Here is a 17,360-nt window from a genome sequence, read left to right as displayed (position 1 = left end):
GAAGACTAGTGATTGCCATTATCCTGATGTATAATCACAGTGGTTCCCGATTTTCTTTAGTAAATAACCTTTTCAGAACTAGGAACTGATGAGGAATTGAATCTTCAGAAATGTGTTATGACAGTCTCTTGCATTTGCTGCTTCATAATTTTATCAGCGATTATTAATACTTATATTCTGCAAAAATTTGAACAATTACTTCCTTTATTGTCTTAGTCTTGAGTTATAAGGAACTTGGAGCAACATATTTTCTGTGTTCAACACCTAATCTGAAATGTTGCCCAGATCTTGGGTATACAGGCAGAACAAAACTATGATGAGCTGCTTCATCCCTAGAGAGTTCACTCCAGGGTTTGTTTTTTACATAAATATTGTTGAGTTTTGATTAATTTCTGGGTTTATTCCATAGTCTTGGATCCTGGCACCAGATTATCTTGATTTGTTTTATGTCTTTATGGTTGTCAGTTGCAATCTCTGTTACTAGTTTGAGAGAACATTCTTAGTTCTGGTCTGTTCAGATAACAACAAAAACCTAATTAAAACCTGCATAATGTGGTCTAGCCCTTAAAGCTTTTATACCTGCTTTGTTATACAGCCTGTGCATAGTTCTCTATCTGCTGATGCCACAAATTGTTTGTCATTCTTGGACATCTCTCTGACATGTGTGCAATTCACTGTATGCCTTTTGACTTTAGCTTACTTTGGGAGACATGGAGAGTATTGGTTTCTGTTTGAAAGTGCTTTAATTACTCGTTGAATAAGTAATTTGTGACTAGCTTGCTGAGTACAATTTTTTTTTGGTTATGTGAGTTTATTATTGTTGTTTCTGAATAAGATATGTTTTCAAGTAAGTTATTTTTTTGATTCTACCAAGTTAATGGAACATCTGGATTACATAGTCTGTTTAAACGAAAAGAGGGCCTATACTAGCTTAATACTGAGTTGTATTTTGGTAGCAGGTAGATGAAGACAATGGTGTGTCTTTGGGACATTGACATTGCTTATTCTGAGAGGTTTTTTTCTCCATTTTAATATTTTTGAAATAATTATTTGGTATTATTAGGGGAAAAATCATGCAAGGAAAAACTAAAAAGTAAATGTTTAACCTTTGTATTAGATGTTCCTCATGTGAATTCTAAATGGAAAAATATTTTAAAAATATATTTAAATTATTTCTAAAATTAATATTGAATTTAGCTTTGGATTCCACAGCTAGATTATTCAGAGCACTGTAAATCACTGCTATGTTTGAGACTAGTTACTGCTTAAGAACCAAATGCTCTAGAAACCCTACACTTATTTGAATTGTCTAAAAAATTCACTGTTTTTCTAAAGTTTCCAGAAAAAGATGAACTGGAGGCTGCATTGATTTCAACGTACAGCCACAGACAAATGCACCCTGGTCCCCTGCCCAGACATTGCACACTGCCTGTACTTTATCATGGTTCTTGCTTGTTTTGCACTCACGTACCCCATGCTCCCACACAGCGATTCTCTCCTACTCAGTACGGCACTGGAAGTGATGTCAACCGCTTCAATTGTTATCTCTTTATCATTTATTCAGAATAAAACTAGCTTTATATTCATGTCATAATTTTGCCTTGATGTACTGGACAATATAATTCATATATGCTTGGGCTCTGAAGTATGCCTAAAAATTGTGATGTGCTAGCAGGTCACTTGTGAGGGCATATCTTTTGTAATTTTCATAGCATATTCTGATTTTATTTTAGAAATATGGTCAAAGAAAAGTAGTGTTAATTAAGCAAAAAGAAGAAGCTAACAGGTAGCAGCAGAGGGGAGAGAGAGTCCTGCTGCATGCAACTTATTTAACCAGTAGCAACAGAAGAATGACAGGAAAGACTGTTTTAGCTAGAACCCTTAGCAATGCAAGCATATTTAAAGGGGTACGCTGACTATCAGGAAATGTGTTCACAATAGTGCCTTATTCTCAAGACTGTTTTGTGGACAAATACTATATTATGAACTGCTAAACTTTCTGAAGAAGAAAACAATGTCCGTGTGTGTTCTTTTCACGTATTTGCCATCTCTGCAAAGAGGGAGCAAAGGTTGTGTAACAACATTTGAATATAACTTATTTATTCCACAGCCTTTAGAAATACAAGTAGTTACTATCTGAAGTGTGTGAATTGCTGCTCTTGAATCTTAACTGTGTCTTTTAAGTTTTTGGCATCAAGTCTGAAACATTACATTCAATATTAAATGTTTTGAGAATCAAGATAAAATTCCAATAATAGATGTTATTACCAGTTTCTGCACAATCAGTAATACACCTTATTGAGTTAAACTCTTGATGCACATTACATTACTGCTGAGTATCACATTTATACTGCATAGTAGTGTGCTGCTTTGAATGTGTTGATCTCTTTCAGTGGCATTCCCCAATTGTATATTTTTTTGTTTATGATTTGTGTGGAATGTAATTGAGTGAGGCTCCAGTCCTTAGTCCAGAAGCTTAGACTGTATTAAAAATGTTCAGTGAGTATATGAGTCTTTTGAATTTAGAAGGACTTGAATAATGTCATAACTGCAACAAATAATTTTTTTTCTAGTATCAGTGACACAATGCACGTCAAGAGTAATTATGCAACTCAGGGTACTGGAGCAACTTCTGTTCTTTAATTCAGAATCTTTCTCGTATTGCTGCATCATTGCTCATTTCCTGTATGATATGTTGAGTTCAGTCAAATTCTCTTAGGCATCTTTCCCTTCACTGTAGATGAGCTATAGGTGTGCTTCCAAAAAAATTTTGCAGTTTAGAATGATCACTGTCACACTAATTCTCCATCTCTTTTCCTTATCTTTAATTGCTTTGGTAAGCAAATGTCATATACAATTCATCAACATGAAAGGAAAAAAAAAAAAAAAAAAAAGATTAAAAAAGTGGCCATTTCAATATGTAGGAATGCTTTTATTAAGTAGATGGAGTTTTCAGTTTATTTCATTGTTACTTTAAAATCTGTGGCAAAAATAGGATTCTGGAGGTATGTTACACTAAGCTAATGTGCTTTCTTTGCCTCACGAATGGAAGTAGTAGGCATGCAGCACTGCAGTGAATATAACTGTTACGCATTTCCTCACGGAAACATGGTTACCCTCTCTAAAAAATGTAATTTTTTTTAATGGTGGTGTGACTTTTTTAACTCCTGGTTTTAAAACCCGAACTGAATAGGATCTTTGATTTCATAATTAATAAAAAATTGTTATATTAAAAAGTTGCTACATTAGAACTCTCTGAGTATCTTTTGTTTCTGTGCTTTTGTTCTTATATGTTGGTTGTTATTTTGGGGGGAGAAGGTCAGAATTTTTACTGCAGTGTTCAGTGAGTTGTCTTTATCAAGTTGTCCTTTCTTAGCCAAGATCTGAAATCTTAGGAGTAACAACATGTACTTATTTTTAAATGGACACTTTTATAGATATGACATAGTCTGATAATAAAAAAGAGGTTACATCTTTCTGTGGATTTACAATCTGCTGTTTCTCTGTTGTAGTGCGGTTGGCACGTTTGCTCGAGCATTGGACTGCAGTAGCTCTGTCAGGCAACCTAGTTTACACATGAGTGCAGCTGCTGCTTCCCGAGACATCACACTGGTAGGTGGTTTCTTAGAAACCCTACAACTTCTTTTTATCTGTGAATTCGACAGTATCTGTTACTCCAGAGTCCCTATCCTCCGGGTATCTGTTTTCCTGGAGATACCTGCATGCAAGGTGTGCATACGTATGATAGATAATCTTGTGTGCTTTCTGCAAGCATATTAGTGCTTGCTTGTAATCATGCTGTGAATCACCTGACTTTAGCTGAAATATAATGAAATACAAGATCTTTATATGTGATAATTGGGACAGCAGAATGGATAATACACATCACAGTTTAATCAATCAATAGTGCGATGTAAGGTATGTGGTAATGAAGCCAATTAAAAATTGCTTAGATCATGTTTTGTACTTGATGTATGTGTCAGTAAATTTTATAAATCATAAGCAAACTGACTTTGTAAGCAACTTCTTGAACATTTTCCTTGGGAAATCCTTAGTCTGTTGAAGTATTCACTGTAATGTAAGCTCCTGCATCTTTTAGATGAAGTTAAAAATATACTAATTACAGTCCAGAATTTTTTCTCTGTATGCTCATATCAGCTGAAATGAAAAGATGTGTTACAGTAATAAAAGCATACCAAGAAAACTATGCAAGAAGAAAAAAGTCTTATTATTTCATTAGAATCAAGTTTGACTTAGGTTTACAAAGACAGCAGCAGAGGTTGTATCTTATTTTAAGTATTTGTGTACAGAATAACGAAGATGATGGTTAAGACTAAAGTGGATCCGCTATTCGTCAGATCCTTGAGTATTTGAACTAGAGGCCGCTCGGTGAAACTAACAAATGGGCTTAAACTAGTAAAGCTACTGTCTTATAAAGTGGCTAGTGAGCTCCTGGAATTTAGTTAACTCAAAATTTTATGGGAGCAGATGATATCAGCAGGTTAAAAAGAAGAGATTAGAAAAATAAGGGGCCATGGGTCCATAAATGGGTACTGAGGAGAACAGTAAGAGTTGTACCGTCTAGCATTCCTAATTCTTAAGGTTTGTAGATGCTTGTGAAGGAAATGGGAATTGACTTGAAGCTGTGGTTAGACTTATTTGAATACTTTCTTGAAGTAACATCACTTGGTGCTGCTGTCAAAGACAGAATGCTTGTTTAGATGGATGACTGATCTGATTCAATAGGACAGTTCTTAATATCTCCCTGCCTGCCCCGAAATATTCATAAGTAGTATAGAACAGTATTTAGTTTCTTACATTTTGCAGTGTTCTCAAAGGCTATTACACTGGATTACACTAATGTAGTAAAGGCAGTGGCAAAATGTAATGTTATCAGTAACACTCAATATGAGTTTTCTGTTTCACACTTGGTGATAGGACCTTACCAACACAATTCTGTTAAGCATTTTATTTTTCCCACAAAAATAGTACTTTAGTTGAACATTTTTCATTTTATGAAGATTTCATTGGGTTAAGAATTTCTAATATATCCCACACATTGCATACATTACTGTATTCAGTGATTAATAGAATAGATTTATCCTTACAGCAATTTCTTCTTGCTTGAAAGTACATATGCAGTGCTGCTAATAAAGGGATACATTTAGTGTTTGAGTGCCATATAAATGTTTCTCCATTGCAAACGATCCATTAAGTTCTATTACACTTAATGAAAGGCATATCTTAGAATGAGGCACCAGAGGAGCCACCCCAGGTTTAATTACTGTGTCTGTCTGTTCTCATTTTCCTACCCCATCAGCTTTTTAAAGCCTTTCTCTTTTGCTCTTTGGCAATTTACTTCCTTCTAAGCTAAGAAAAGACACATTTGTCATTATAGTAGGGTTTTTTTCAGACATTTCCATGTTAATTGGGAGCATATTTTCAGCAGCAGTTAAAGTTAGTACAGACATTTGCAGAACTTCTGATATATCTTATTTATGCTTTGGAAGGGCTGTAGGTGCATAATGCAAAGACAGTTGTACTGTCTGTATTCTTAATGCCAGGCAGGTAACCCATGAACCTGAAGTGCCATTAGTGGAATTCCTGTACACCACATCTGTGGCTTTCCAGTATTCCTAATTAGTTTTTTCCATTAGAGATGACTGTAAAAAGACTGATATGGAAAAAAAACAAGCCAACACAATCCAGACTTGATGTACAAATTGGGAAGGCCTTGCAGATCCACAAGTGAGAGGTTACTTTCAGGCTTCCTTACTTTGAAAGTTTGGGAGGGTGATAAGACAAGTCAGGAAACTACCAATGCTTTTAGAAAACTACTGAAAGACATGAAAAATATGTGTTTACCTTCTTAGATGATAGTAAGTGTTGTTTTCTTACAGTGATAAAGACTCGTGAGACAACGAACCAACTAAAACTTGGGTTTTTGCCCTTCTCAGAGGCAGTGTTTTATTTTGTAATGAAAATTGATCTCTGAGAGGTAAACTGGGAAGACTGACTGTTTTAGATTCCTAAACATCTTAGAGTGCGTAAACAATGAGCCTTTAAAGCAAAGCAAGTTGATGGAATCACTTGGTCCTTGTGTTGGGTTTGTTCAGAAGAGCCTGTGATACTTTACTGTAAGGTCATAAATTCAGTTTTGGAGATCTCTTAAAAATAAAAAAAATGAACAGGTTTTTCCTTTGTATTTTGAATGCCAACTTTATAATGAATTTTCTTAGGCTTCCATGTATGTGGCCGCTAAGATAAACATGCTTAAAAATTTATTGAATTACAGAATCCATACTTTGTGTCCAGCTTGTGTGCTTTGTTGGCAGCAGTTCAGTCTAGTTGATTTAACTACTGCAATTTCAGCTGTTCTGGGAAATGTGTGTAGCAGCTTGTTTTCTGCATACCATGTCATTCTGTTTCTTCCTAGCTCCACGCTGTCTTTCCTTGGTTTTTGATGGATAGTTTTTTCATTCACCTGCTTAAATTTGGGCTTGAAGTTCCTTCTGTTAATTTGGCTAATACCTTTCTCCTGGCGGAGAATAACTTTCTCCTTGTCTATGCTGGACAGTATGCTCTGGACTAGAGTTCTTAGGGGAACTCATCAGTGATCTTCTGTCACAGAACAGCTTAGTGAAGACAGTAGTTCTCCACAGAGTTCATTACAAATCTTTCCTTAGAAATATCAAAAAATGTTTTATGAGATTAGATGTTCATTATAGATTGAAAAATTAACATAAGGCAAGAGCAAAATCCTGATTTGTACATTTCCACTGTGATTTTCCAGAAAGTTGGTATTGGTGAATATATCTGGATTTAGCAGCTGTTTGGAAAATGCCTGGTATATACTGTTTTTCTATAAGGGCTGCAATTTAACAAAGATTTAAACCTTTGTAACATACTGTAAGAGTTAAGTCTTTAAGCCTGTTTACTCATTGCCTGAATGATAAGCAATAAAACGGTGGTTTAAGTTTACATTCTTTAATCTGAAGATTATGGGTATTGGACATTACATTTTATATTTCCATATTAGAATACTTTATTTTAACAATAGCTTTTTCTCAAGGCTGGTTAATTTGTCTTGAACCATAAGTGAAATGACATATTGTAGGATAACAGAGACATTACTTCTTGCAGATGAAAGAGTTCAAGAATCTTGTGCTTGATAGCTTTCAAAAAAGCTTACTGAAAGCTGGAGAAAGACTTAAGCCACTCATAGAAGATGGCTAAAGATGAGGATCATTCATTATTTGCAGTACCTTTTGTATGCAGAAGCCCCACTGCAATTGCTCTGCAAGTGCTGTACTGACACATAATTCAATAGCATTTCTTCCTCAAAAGGTTTTGGGTGCCCCCTGTCCTGAAAGGATTCTAGGGCTGTGTGAGAGAGTGCATACTGCAGTTACAGGTCCTCGTTGTGGGACCAATAGGTCCCACCTATTTGGAGAGAGCCTGATGTTACACAGTCACACACATTATTGTGCTTTATACCTCTAATACCTCCTTCTGCACAATAATGTAAGATTGTGGTGATGGGGGCTTTTGGGATGGTGCATCAGAAAGGCTTCATATATGTTGCTTGTTTTTCCCTGTGGTTTAGTTGTGATGTAGTTGCTTACTTTTCATATTCCCCGTTGTTTTTTAGTGATGTGAGCATTCAATATTACCTTTAAAGTAAAATGCTATGATTTGCCTGATTTCTGTTTTCCTCTTTTCTGAAGGAAAGTGAAGTAACCAAAGAAACCTTGTTTACCCATCTCTGACAGCAAAGTTTATCACAAGCCAAAAATCTCGCTTGTTTTTCTGTATGTTGATAATGAAACCAGTATATTACTTCCTTGCCCAGCAGTGAGAATATTGAGCATACATTGTCTCGACAGCGATTTAGCTACTATTTAGAACTTCTGTTAATTGAAAATGGCTGCTCAGTCAATATATGTCACTGTCTCTGTGGGGTTACTTGTAACCAATTTCTAGCAACTAAAGAATTGCTTGGTAATAGTTTGCAACAATCATGTCATTTTTAGTGAACGTTTTATAAGGCATTTCTTTTCTCAAATCAAATAATAACTTATTTATTTTCCTCATGTTCCACAGCAGAAAACCTATTATATCAATATAGATTATAAATTTAGCACTAAGTGAGGCTTCTTACATGACTTACAGAAAATAATACATTAAATTGCTATAAATTAAATAAACTGTCTATTTAAACACTTTTTTTTTATTCTCTGTGCTAGTTTCATGCAATGGATACACTGCATAAACACAACTATGATTTAAGCAGTGCCATCAGTGTTCTAGTACCAGTTGGAGGGCCTGTCCTGTGTAGAGATGAAATGGAAGAGTGGTCAGCATCAGAAGCTAGTTTGTTTGAAGAGGCATTGGAAAAGTATGGCAAGGACTTCAATGACATTCGACAAGACTTTGTAAGTACAAAAGTACTACACTGCTCTGGTGCTATATTTTTGCATGGGTGAGCGTAACTACTTTCTGTAGGTTTGGAAGATTAGCTAGAGGAGAAGTCTGTGTAGCTGATCCATGTAATTAGCATACATATGCATTTTAGCTGGTTGCAAGTCAGTATGCTTTCTTGTTCAGTGCTATTCTTTGGAAAAATGCTGATAGAAGATCATCTGTACAACGGTTTAATACTAGGTAGGATGTCTCATGCTGATGTGTTTTGATAAGGATTTTACAAGTGTCTGAAAGGATGCTTCAGAACTTTTCCACAATTTCCAGCTTCATGTCTGACTCCCCTGAGTCTTTTTGGAAGGCTGGGGTTTCCTTCTCTGGTTAGCAGAGAGAAATTTATATTCAGATAGCTTTTAAAGTCTCCTACAGGGAGTTATTTTGACACTTCAGAAAAATAAAGGAAATGTTTTCCATTGTGTTCTAACTACACTGGTTTTGGTACTGAAGTATCAGACTGTAGGGCAGTAAAGCTTTAATTTGCTGAATTCCAATGCAGACTAATTAAATTGATTCTAACACTGATTTCTGGGATTCCTAATGATTTGTCTGCAAGCTTTTTTGCCTCTTCTTTCAAGAAAAAAGGTTTCTTCTGTTGAACTAAGTTCAAGTTGGGCTTTGTGAAAAGGTTAGGATTTGAGCCAAAGGGGTTCCATTATTTAAGACTGAAGCTCGAAACATATTTGCAACTCATTCTGTTTGACTCTGAGAGCTCAGATTTTTATTTTATTTTTTTTTGCCAATGTTATTAGTTGTCTTTGTGAGGGGAAAATGTTACTGTATGGTAAATGCAGAAGTCCTTCCACAATAGTGTGTGGGATAACGGGAGGAAGGTTGGCTCTGAGCAAGGGTGTCTTCAATTTCACAGTTCTGAAATGAAGGAGATAATTGAATGAAGGTGGGAAGGAAAGGCTATTGTTTTTCTGAAGAGCTGTCATTTTAAGAGGTGTATTGTATTTGCATGCTTAATTTGGAGATTCCTAGGGGGGAAAATGTTCACTGCATTCATCACATAAGGTTGAAAACTGCATCATGGATGAAATAGCTGTCTTAAGCTCAAGAAATATAAGTAGACAAAAAATATTTTATAGAATCTTAGAAATCTTTAGAAATCTTAATATGAACTACAATTCCTCATTATTTCTCATACAGACAAATAGTCTTCAGCTGCAATTGTACAATAGCTCAGTAGCTATATTTTCTAACTCAATGTTTACTAATACATAGTGTTTGGCTTTTCAAAATGCCTAAAACATATTAATTTTATTGTCTATTTACAAGTTAAGTCCCCACACAATTTGTGACCAAGTATATCTATGCCTTGGTCTCTGGTATTTATGTAATATTTTTATTTTCTGTATAATTTCTATATCATGTCACATGTAATTTTGTTGATATGCATAGATTAAAGTAATATAGTGGATTAACATGTTGCAGCAATCAGTTATGGTTTTATAATGCTCAAATGATAGATATTTGAGTGAGTCACCAGAAGCTCTATAGAATGTTCACTTTTTATTTTGGGTAGACTCCTGATACCCTCCCTCTTTCACTGAATCTTCCTTCCCAAAATGCATGTATTTTCTCTTGCAGTCCTCCCTGAGTGAGAGAGACATGCAGATCTAGAGATAGGGTTGTGTAGCCCACTGAGGGCACATTAATGATGAGCCAAGAGTGCAGCAGAAATAGATATGGGGCGCTAATTAATTATAGTGTCATTTACTTTGAACAGGGATATTGTCTATCCTAAAGTCAGGGCTTTTTTTACCTTAGGATTAGTGGCACGTCATTTTTAAAACATCAACAGAAGGGCATCTATTTTACATATCAATTTACATGGTACTGTAATTTAATGCACACAATCTTGATCTAATTCTATATAACTTTCAATTACATTAATCATTGTGTAATCTTCGGGTATCATAATTTCTCTAGAGCAAAAGCAATGTGTTTTCACTTGCTGTGTAGCATTCTAAAGGGATATGGATTTAAAAATACACATTCATTTTTAAGTAATCATCTAAAATAGCCCTTCAAGCTTTAGTTGATGGATATATTAAAAGTTTCTGCAAGGTGAGGTAGGAGTAAATTTTTAGCCCATAGCTAATGGTTATCCTTGAGAATACATTTCTCTTATTATCATCCCTTTCTTTACTGGCTGGTCATTGTAAAGTGTTGTGTGGTGTAAAAGCATGGATCAAGAAGGTAATGCCCTGGTAGTTTACACACTGACATGTTTAACTGTCTGTGTAAGATCTAATGATAGAATTATATCCTAAAGTGCTTGAAATAAAATTAGAACCTAAGCAATCACGCAGTGGGGCAACAGCATAGGAAAGACTGTTGTGTTGCGTGTCATAAAGCTGTTTGGTGGCAGTGTTCTGAAGAAGAAGGGTTACGTAGTACCTGCTTGAGTCATCACATGCCAGAAGAGTTGCCTTTTCTGAGTTCTCCTGAATGTAAGGCATGACAGCTGCAACTGAAGCCCTTACATCATAGTCCTCTGAAGGGCAGGCTCATTTACTTTTCCAGCAATTACTAACAACTGGCACTATTTGACATTCAATGTGCAGCTCAAGCATTATGCTATAGATGTTAAGTATTAGTAAGCAAGAGAATTATTTTAAATGAAATGGTGTAAAGAAGTACCTTTTTTAATAGACAGAAGCTCATTTGTTATCAAATTGCCAGTCTACTAGTCTTTGAAAAATAATTTTCATCAGCTGTTGACTTATCAATAGTTGGAGCTCATTTCTGAAGGTTGTGCTGTTATAAAGAGCTTGTGTGAATGCTAATCAGTCCTAACTTTTTAAGTTAAGTGAATTTACTTGTATTACTTCACATCCTAGGGCAGTAGAAAGGGAGCACACTGGATATCTTATGTTCTCCAACTATAACTATTTCACTAATGGTAAGAAACAGCTGTTAGGCTTCTTAGTTTTTCGTTATCACTGGTTTTCACAAATACATAATTCTACATCTCAAATGTGGTAGGAAGGGCCCTGGGAATCAGACTTCAACTGTACATAGAAAACAGGAGCATCTGTTTTCCGACTTCAGGACATTGTGGCAACATTCCTTGAAGTTAACATGTTCACTTTATGATACTTTATAATCCAAAGTTTTTCATGCCAGTCTGATTTGAGTGGTCCATCTTTAATCTGCAGAAACAAAAAACCAGAAAATTCCTTCTCCCTGTTTTTGTACTGCTGACGTCATTTTGCTGTTTTTTTCCTACAAAAATGACACACAGGCAGCATTTTTACTTCTTTCAGTATTTAATAAAACTTGGTAATGAACATACATTATTCTGTGGCAGTTGGGAGCAACCTCTGGAAAATTCATGTGCCTCCACAGTGTTTTGTTCCTTTGGTGTGTAGGTAAACAGAATAAAGGATAGTCATACTCAATCTGTCAAACAGGTTTTCTGAGATGTGAATCAAAGTGTAGAAGGATTATGGTTCTCCAATCCAAGCACTTTAATTATCCATCTTTAATTGTATATGCCTACCGAGTGAATGCACATACAGGTGTCACAGTCATAGTTTAAACAGATTAAAGCATTTTCTAGAGAAATATCAAACATAATGTATTGCATGAATGTCTTAATAAGAGTTCAGGAAGGAAAATAAATATGGAAATGCTAAAATGTACTCACTGACAATGGTAAGTAGTTGAAAATACAGTACTTCATCTGGATGCCAGGAAGAGTATGGACCTATAGACTAAAAAGCAGCTAATCTGTTACCTCACGCTAAACATGTTCCTATCACTAGCCTTTTCTTGGTCACATTTCTCTTAAGGCATAATTTACCTGAGAAAGTAAAAGAATTTTCGTTAACTGAATTGTGTTATTTCTGAATCTTCCTTCCCAAAATGCATGTATTTTCTCTTGCAGTCCTCCCTGAGTGAGAGAGACATGCAGATCTAGAGATAGGGTTGTGTAGCCCACTGAGGGCACATTAATGATGAGCCAAGAGTGCAGCAGAAATAGATATGGGGCGCTAATTAATTATAGTGTCATTTACTTTGAACAGGGATATTGTCTATCCTAAAGTCAGGGCTTTTTTTACCTTAGGATTAGTGGCACGTCATTTTTAAAACATCAACAGAAGGGCATCTATTTTACATATCAATTTACATGGTACTGTAATTTAATGCACACAATCTTGATCTAATTCTATATAACTTTCAATTACATTAATCATTGTGTAATCTTCGGGTATCATAATTTCTCTAGAGCAAAAGCAATGTGTTTTCACTTGCTGTGTAGCATTCTAAAGGGATATGGATTTAAAAATACACATTCATTTTTAAGTAATCATCTAAAATAGCCCTTCAAGCTTTAGTTGATGGATATATTAAAAGTTTCTGCAAGGTGAGGTAGGAGTAAATTTTTAGCCCATAGCTAATGGTTATCCTTGAGAATACATTTCTCTTATTATCATCCCTTTCTTTACTGGCTGGTCATTGTAAAGTGTTGTGTGGTGTAAAAGCATGGATCAAGAAGGTAATGCCCTGGTAGTTTACACACTGACATGTTTAACTGTCTGTGTAAGATCTAATGATAGAATTATATCCTAAAGTGCTTGAAATAAAATTAGAACCTAAGCAATCACGCAGTGGGGCAACAGCATAGGAAAGACTGTTGTGTTGCGTGTCATAAAGCTGTTTGGTGGCAGTGTTCTGAAGAAGAAGGGTTACGTAGTACCTGCTTGAGTCATCACATGCCAGAAGAGTTGCCTTTTCTGAGTTCTCCTGAATGTAAGGCATGACAGCTGCAACTGAAGCCCTTACATCATAGTCCTCTGAAGGGCAGGCTCATTTACTTTTCCAGCAATTACTAACAACTGGCACTATTTGACATTCAATGTGCAGCTCAAGCATTATGCTATAGATGTTAAGTATTAGTAAGCAAGAGAATTATTTTAAATGAAATTGTGTAAAGAAGTACCTTTTTTAATAGACAGAAGCTCATTTGTTATCAAATTGCCAGTCTACTAGTCTTTGAAAAATAATTTTCATCAGCTGTTGACTCATCAATAGTTGGAGCTCATTTCTGAAGGTTGTGCTGTTATAAAGAGCTTGTGTGAATGCTAATCAGTCCTAACTTTTTAAGTTAAGTGAATTTACTTGTATTACTTCACATCCTAGGGCAGTAGAAAGGGAGCACACTGGATATCTTATGTTCTCCAACTATAACTATTTCACTAATGGTAAGAAACAGCTGTTAGGCTTCTTAGTTTTTCGTTATCACTGGTTTTCACAAATACATAATTCTACATCTCAAATGTGGTAGGAAGGGCCCTGGGAATCAGACTTCAACTGTACATAGAAAACAGGAGCATCTGTTTTCCGACTTCAGGACATTGTGGCAACATTCCTTGAAGTTAACATGTTCACTTTATGATACTTTATAATCCAAAGTTTTTCATGCCAGTCTGATTTGAGTGGTCCATCTTTAATCTGCAGAAACAAAAAACCAGAAAATTCCTTCTCCCTGTTTTTGTACTGCTGACGTCATTTTGCTGTTTTTTTCCTACAAAAATGACACACAGGCAGCATTTTTACTTCTTTCAGTATTTAATAAAACTTGGTAATGAACATACATTATTCTGTGGCAGTTGGGAGCAACCTCTGGAAAATTCATGTGCCTCCACAGTGTTTTGTTCCTTTGGTGTGTAGGTAAACAGAATAAAGGATAGTCATACTCAATCTGTCAAACAGGTTTTCTGAGATGTGAATCAAAGTGTAGAAGGATTATGGTTCTCCAATCCAAGCACTTTAATTATCCATCTTTAATTGTATATGCCTACCGAGTGAATGCACATACAGGTGTCACAGTCATAGTTTAAACAGATTAAAGCATTTTCTAGAGAAATATCAAACATAATGTATTGCATGAATGTCTTAATAAGAGTTCAGGAAGGAAAATAAATATGGAAATGCTAAAATGTACTCACTGACAATGGTAAGTAGTTGAAAATACAGTACTTCATCTGGATGCCAGGAAGAGTATGGACCTATAGACTAAAAAGCAGCTAATCTGTTACCTCACGCTAAACATGTTCCTATCACTAGCCTTTTCTTGGTCACATTTCTCTTAAGGCATAATTTACCTGAGAAAGTAAAAGAATTTTCGTTAACTGAATTGTGTTATTTTTTGGAACATTAGCTTATGCATTTGTTAGTCTGTTACTTTTTAATTAAATGCAAACGGACAGGGATTTAGGCACTGTGGTACACTGCCTGAGAGAGAATTCACAGCTCAGTCTGAATCTGAATCCCAACCTCTCAAAAGCAGAGATGGGAGTCAGACTCGGTTCCTCTAAATGTCTGCAAGCAAGCAGTGTGAAAAATTGGCTGTGAGCTCCTGCGTGCAGGGAGAGGTAGCTTGATACAGCATTCTATTGCTTAAGGAACTTAATTAAAGGTTCAGGAACCTATTCTTTTGTTTTAAGACATGCATAAATCTCCAAAGTGAAGTGAGTAAGGTTGGAAAGATAAGTTTCCACACTTGTGTTTTCTGGGACTTGCTGAGAATCATCCTCATTTCTGAAAAGCAGAGGACATTAGCATTAATGCATGCCTTGGAAAAGGTAATGTGATAAAAAATACCATGCAGAGAGCAGGAGCATGTTTCCAGGTTATGCAGAAAATCTGCTTGAATTCTGTAAGACAATTACTAATTTAGATTATAGAAAGATCTTATGGAATTAAATATTGGTAGTAAATAAAAATGGCTTTTGTATGATTAGTTTTCTCCCCTAAGCTTAGGCTGGTGCATTTTTACTTTGCTAATGTGCAGCCAGAGTGGTCATCGATTGCCCTGAGTTTGCACAGAGATTTTTGTGAAATACTCATTTTCAGTATCATTCTTGTTGCTCAAAGTAGCAGTTGTCACTTGTATCCATGTTTCAATGAGTCAAGAGTTATGTGGAGGTTTATGCAAAACTAGTGACACTGTGGCTGAGTTGCAATGGGAATTGAAAAACCTGTGAATTAAATACAGTAACCATTGTATTTTTTTAAAGAGTAAAATTATAATGAGACTCAAACACAGTCTTTTGAAGATGATTTATTTTATTCTTGATGTTGTTCTCCATCTGATATACTTTATAATAGAGAAATTACCTTCTGTGTTTCCTGATGGCAATCTGGATTCTGTTTTGATCATTTTGTTTAACCATATGGCTTAAACAGAATAAATGAGATTTGGATGTGTAATATTGCTGTAATTCTACATCCTCATTAACTATAAGGAAAGGTTGTGTATTATTAATAGTAATATGTATTCATTTACTTATGGATTTAAATGTAGGTATTTAATACATTCACATTTTAGTGTTTGTTTGTCAACTATACTTGATTTTGACATGTGTTTAGTAAGATGTGGACATGGCAATTTCTTGGAACTGCTTTAATTTGTAACAAATGTTTTTCAGCTCCCTTGGAAGTCACTGACTAGCATCATTGAGTATTATTACATGTGGAAAACCACTGACAGATATGTGCAGCAGGTAATTTAATGACTATTTCAGCATGAACCAGTCTGCCACATTGCAAAAAAAGTCTGAACTTGTTAAAGCATAAAAATCTGTGTTCTTTAAAAAAAAATGTGGTGGGAGGCTTATGGTAATATTTTAGGCTACAGACCAGTGATTTTGTGCTGTTCACAGTGCTTTCTCAAATCCTCTGATGCCTGCTGTATGTCACACAGATGTGAAGAGCTTTTTTAGCCATTTGTATTGTGTGCTGGTTTGCAGCAGTGTGATCCCTGGTTCTTACTGTTCTATTGGATAAGAAGGAAATGGGCTGTAGAGCAAATGCTTTAAGCTATATGTGGGACTGAAGGAAAAGAAAAAATATATTGTGTTGAAGTGGCAGCTAACGTTATGAACCTTCTATTGGTACTCCATGATAAACCATTACTTTGGCATTACCAGTATTTAAAAACAAAATTTAAAACATTCTGCATACAGTGAGTATGGTCATACTTTGGAATGAATGATTAATTGTTTCAGTTGTTCTTGAGCAGAAACTTGGTAAGACCTAATTGGATACTGACACTAGGATATTTTAAACAGTTTGAATTAAAATTTCAATGTTTATGCTTCTTAATGTTTCACTATTTGTACATTTAGTCCTTTGTAGAAAAATATCTTAAAATACTCAATTTTAACTTATTTAATATTTAAGTTTACATCTCCTTTAGGTGTTGCATAATTAGTGGCAATCTTATCTCCAGCACATGGAAAATAAATGTTATGCTGTAATGATTACAGCTGTATTGTCAGATGGATTTTTTGAATTATTCCAGATTTCATTACAGTGTGTCAGAAGGGTTGCTTCAGGTGGTTTTGGTTTATTTGAAAGTGTTTCTACATCAGCTTATTAGAGTATGGAAGGTAAGGCAAAAGTTTTTCCCACATAGTAGACTATAAGACTACCACTTTTAAGATTTTTTTTACCATAGAAAGGTATTGCCAGCAGAGATTTTTCTGGGGTTTATTGTCAGCTCTTAAAGATTGAGGTACACGTGATCCTGAAGAATCAGATAAAAAGATTTTACTTATACTGAAAGCCATGGAGTAAGGATAAATTGAAGTGCAAATTGACCTTTGTCAGCACTCTAAGGTTGCTCTGAGACTCATCTTGTTTCCTGTGAAATTATTCTGAAATACTTGCTCTGGAGTAGTTGGCAAAAGTCTGAAACTCTCTCTCTAAAATTCTCGAGGGCTCCATTTTGATTCTGTTTGCTGCAGTCATCAAGATGTGTGAACATTTATTCAGTCTGCGTATCTTCTTGCAGGATTATTAGGCTTTTAGCCTCACACATAAGAAAAACACATAGGTCTTATATGGTTATCTACAATTTGTAT

General features: G+C 35.3%; 1 protein-coding gene across 1 annotated transcript in view; it reads left to right on the top strand.

The window, feature by feature from the left end:
• MTA3 (metastasis associated 1 family, member 3) overlaps window positions 1-17,360 on the top strand; it is a 158,702-nt gene that overhangs the window by 80,050 nt on the left and 61,292 nt on the right. The window contains exons 8-10 of the mRNA XM_010004966.1: window positions 3,513-3,612; window positions 8,247-8,435; window positions 15,924-15,998. Coding sequence (XP_010003268.1) covers window positions 3,513-3,612; window positions 8,247-8,435; window positions 15,924-15,998 — 364 coding nt within the window. The remainder of the gene's footprint in view (window positions 1-3,512; window positions 3,613-8,246; window positions 8,436-15,923; window positions 15,999-17,360) is intronic.

Source organism: Chaetura pelagica, unplaced genomic scaffold (genome assembly GCF_000747805.2).
Source record: "Chaetura pelagica isolate M959 unplaced genomic scaffold, ChaPel_1.0 scaffold13, whole genome shotgun sequence".
In the NCBI taxonomy this organism is placed as follows: Eukaryota; Metazoa; Chordata; class Aves; order Apodiformes; family Apodidae; genus Chaetura; species Chaetura pelagica.
This window is presented reverse-complemented; position numbering and strand designations above follow the sequence as displayed.